General features: G+C 45.9%; 1 protein-coding gene and 1 pseudogene across 1 annotated transcript; one reads left to right on the top strand and one right to left on the bottom strand.

The window, feature by feature from the left end:
- The window catches only part of LOC115033212, a 15,576-nt pseudogene extending 14,831 nt beyond the window's left edge, over positions 1 to 745 (bottom strand).
- LOC103311966 lies at positions 744 to 3,608 on the top strand. The gene has a single exon (XM_008191889.1). The coding sequence runs from the start codon at positions 744 to 746 to the stop codon at positions 3,606 to 3,608; it is 2,865 nt and encodes a 954-aa protein (XP_008190111.1).
- Positions 3,609 to 3,873: the final 265 nt, after the last annotated feature.

The raw sequence follows: 3,873 nt of genomic DNA, 5'->3' as shown, positions 1-3,873 counted from the left end.
GTCGTTGCTGATAGCACACAATGGGCGAGAATTCAATGTTGCCTCTATTTGAGTGAGAAGTGTCAAAAACTCCTCACTCGTCAATTGGTGCAATCCAATAGACCGAAGAATTAATGACTTTGCGGATTTTACTCCGGCTTCCCACAAACCCCCAAAATGGGGAGATGCGGGAGGATTGAAGTGCCAAGTGATTTGGTGTTTAGCAAGGTGATGATGAACACTATCTTGAAAGCCTTTTGAATGAGTGAATTCATGGAGGGGGGTCAATAATCGTGACGCTCCGACGAAATTGGTCCCGCAGTCGCTGTGTAATTCCTTGATGGGTCCGCGTCTGGCGGAGAATCGAGTAAAAGCCATTAGAAAACATTCTGTGGACAAATCCAAACTTAGCTCTAAATGGAGCGCTTTTGTTGTGGTACAGACAAACAGGCAAATGTATGCTGTCTTTGGAACCGATCTTCGTCCACGTGCTTCCTTCTACGTGACTGGTCCTTCGCCGCTTCCAGGCACTCGAAATTTGACTGAGCAATGATCCAAACCTTCAACGCCAGTACGCTGACTTCATGCAAGATTACCTGGACGCTGGTCACATGGAGCTAGTTCCACTCGAAAACGCAGACAATGTGGTTCATTATTATATTCCACATCATTGAGTACTCAGGCCGGACAGTAGCATCACCAAGCTTCGTTTCGTGTTCAATGCTTCGTCTCGTACCAGTGCTGGGTACTCCTTGAATGAGAGCATGTATACGAGTCCGAAACTTCAGCCCGACATTCAAATTGTTCTTCTTCGTGCACGGTTGTGGACATATGTATTCATGACAGACATCAAACTGATGTATCGGCAAATTGTGGTGCGGCCTGCTGATATAGATTACCTGCGAATTTTCTGGAGATTTTCGAAAAATACCACAGTGCAGGAATACCGTCTCTGTACGGTCACTTACGGCACATCAGCGGCACCTTATCAAGCTCTTCGTACAATTCAGGAATTGGCAGTCGTTGATGGAAAATTATTTCCCATCGCTGCGTCAATTCTCCTCAACGACACCTTCGTGGATGATATTCTCACTGGAGCTAACACCGAAAAGGATGCCCTTGAATATCAGTCACAACTTATACAATTGTGCTCATTAGCCAAGTTTGAGCTCCGAGGATGGGCCAGCAATAACAGTCATATCTTACACGCTGTTCCCGAAGAAGCTCAAGCGATGTCTCCAGCACTTCTGTACAATGAAAAAAATGAATGTGAATTAAAAATACTTGGTTTGAAATGGGATCCGAGAGCTGACGTGTTTTCATTTGATACAAAACCATCGGAAACTGACCCGACAAAGCGGTCAGTTCTCTCTGACATTGCCAGAGTTTTCGATCCGTTAGGCTTGCTGTCTCCCATCACGTTCTGGACAAAACACGTCATGCAATTGCTTTGGACCGCTGGTCTCAAATGGGATGACAAAATACCCACAGATCTTGCTCAATTATGGACCCGATATCAATCAGAACTGAAATTGATCGAATCGATCTCTATCCCTCGTCGTATAACGGTTGACGAGGCAACCACAATGCAACTTCACGCTTTCTCGGATAGCTCAGAGAAAGGTTACGCGGCGGCAGTTTACCTTCGAACACAAACAGCTACTTCAGCTTATTGTCACCTTGTAACAGGTAAATCCAAAGTCGCACCTCTCAAGAAGTCTACTATCCCACGTCTTGAGCTGTGTGGAGCTGTATTAGCCGCCAAACTATTACGTTTCGTTGCTGATACTTACTCAAAGAGTCTTCAAATTGATGAGTTGCATGCTTGGACAGACTCAACAACTGCGTTAGCCTGGATACAATCCTCACCACATCGTTGGGCCACGTTCGTGGCAAATCGAACGAGCCAAATTCATGAACTCACCTCACCAGATATTTGGCATCGCGTCCCCACTCAGCAAAATCCGGTCGATTGTGCTTCCCGTGGCCTATTCCCGTCGGAACTTGTTGATCACCCGTTGTGGTGGACTGGCCCAGCGTTTCTGGTAGAATCACCGGGAAATTGGCCATCTGTTGTCCCTCGTTCAGACAACACAGGTGCTCATGTTTCCACTGAAGCTCGGAAATGTACTGTTCTCCAAATTAAGACTACATGCTCAATTACTGATGTTCTGCATCGTTTCTCGTCGTTCGATAAAATTCTTCACATTGTCGCCTACTGTCTTCGTTTCTCGAAATCACGTCCTTCTGCATTTACACAGATTGTTAATGCGAGTGAACGAGAACGAGCCTTGTTGGGTTTAGTGTATTCCGTCCAACAAACATCATATTCCGAAGACATATCCTCGTTAAAAAACGGATTGCGTTGCTCTCCTGCCATTCGGAAATTAGATCCTTTCATTGATGAAAATGGAATTCTTAGAGTGGGTGGGAGTCTCACGAATGCTGATCTCCCATACTCTCACAAACATCCACTTCTCTTGCCATGCCAACATCGATTAACGTTGTTACTCATTGACTATCATCATCAGCGACTGAAGCACCCCGGATGCGTCTCCCTTCAAGCGCATCTACAACGTGAATTTTGGATACCGTCTGTACGGAAGATTATTCGATCTCGGATACGGCTCTGTATCTCATGTTTCCGCACCAGGCCACGTGCAGTTCAGCCGAAGATGGCCAGTCTGCCGAGCTTTCGGGTGCAGCAAGTGAAACCGTTTGCAATAACCGGAATGGATTATGCTGGACCAGTCACGTTGAAGGAAGCACGTGGACGAAGATCGGTTCCAAAGACAGCATACATTTGCCTGTTTGTCTGTACCACAACAAAAGCGCTCCATTTAGAGCTAAGTTCGGATTTGTCCACAGAATGTTTTCTAATGGCTTTTACTCGATTCTCCGCCAGACGCGGACCCATCAAGGAATTACACAGCGACTGCGGGACCAATTTCGTCGGAGCGTCACGATTATTGACCCCCCTCCATGAATTCACTCATTCAAAAGGCTTTCAAGATAGTGTTCATCATCACCTTGCTAAACACCAAATCACTTGGCACTTCAATCCTCCCGCATCTCCCCATTTTGGGGGTTTGTGGGAAGCCGGAGTAAAATCCGCAAAGTCATTAATTCTTCGGTCTATTGGATTGCACCAATTGACGAGTGAGGAGTTTTTGACACTTCTCACTCAAATAGAGGCAACATTGAATTCTCGCCCATTGTGTGCTATCAGCAACGACCCAGGTGACTTAGAAGCATTGACGCCCAGTCATTTTTTGACTCTTGAACCTTCCACCTCGCTGCCAGAACCAAGCCTCGTCAATCAACCTATGTCAAAGTATCAGCGATGGCGCCTCATTGCTGATTTACATCGACACTTCTGGACCAGATGGAAGAACCAATACCTCAGTAGTCTTCAACTTCGTAGAAAATGGACGGAACCAGGTCAAGAATTACGCATTGGTGAGCTTGTCCTCGTGAAAGAAGCGACGCATCCTCTTCGTTGGTGGATTGGACGAATACGTAAACTCCATCCTGGCTCCGATGGAACTTCCAGAGTGGCCACTGTTGAAACTACTTCTGGACCGTTGACACGCCCAGCTGTCAAGCTCTGTCCACTCCCAATGTCTTGAAGGGATATTCCTTCAAAGTGGGCGGTGATGTTCGCGCCAAGCAATTAACGCTTATCGCGGGACGCAAATCTGCGCTACGGCGACATCGTCCCTCCTCTTCCGTCCGCTCATCCTCTCTCCTTCATGCCGTTATTAAATGTAAAAACGATTATTATAATTGTATTATTGTTATATTTTTTGATAGTTATATTCTCTTTGTGTTTGTCTTATACATTATCTGGCGGCCTTTTGCCTCAGATAGTACTATAATATTATCAATAGTAGA

The sequence above is a fragment of the Acyrthosiphon pisum genome, chromosome X, assembly GCF_005508785.2.
Source record: "Acyrthosiphon pisum isolate AL4f chromosome X, pea_aphid_22Mar2018_4r6ur, whole genome shotgun sequence".
NCBI lineage: Eukaryota > Metazoa > Arthropoda > Insecta > Hemiptera > Aphididae > Acyrthosiphon > Acyrthosiphon pisum.
This window is presented reverse-complemented; position numbering and strand designations above follow the sequence as displayed.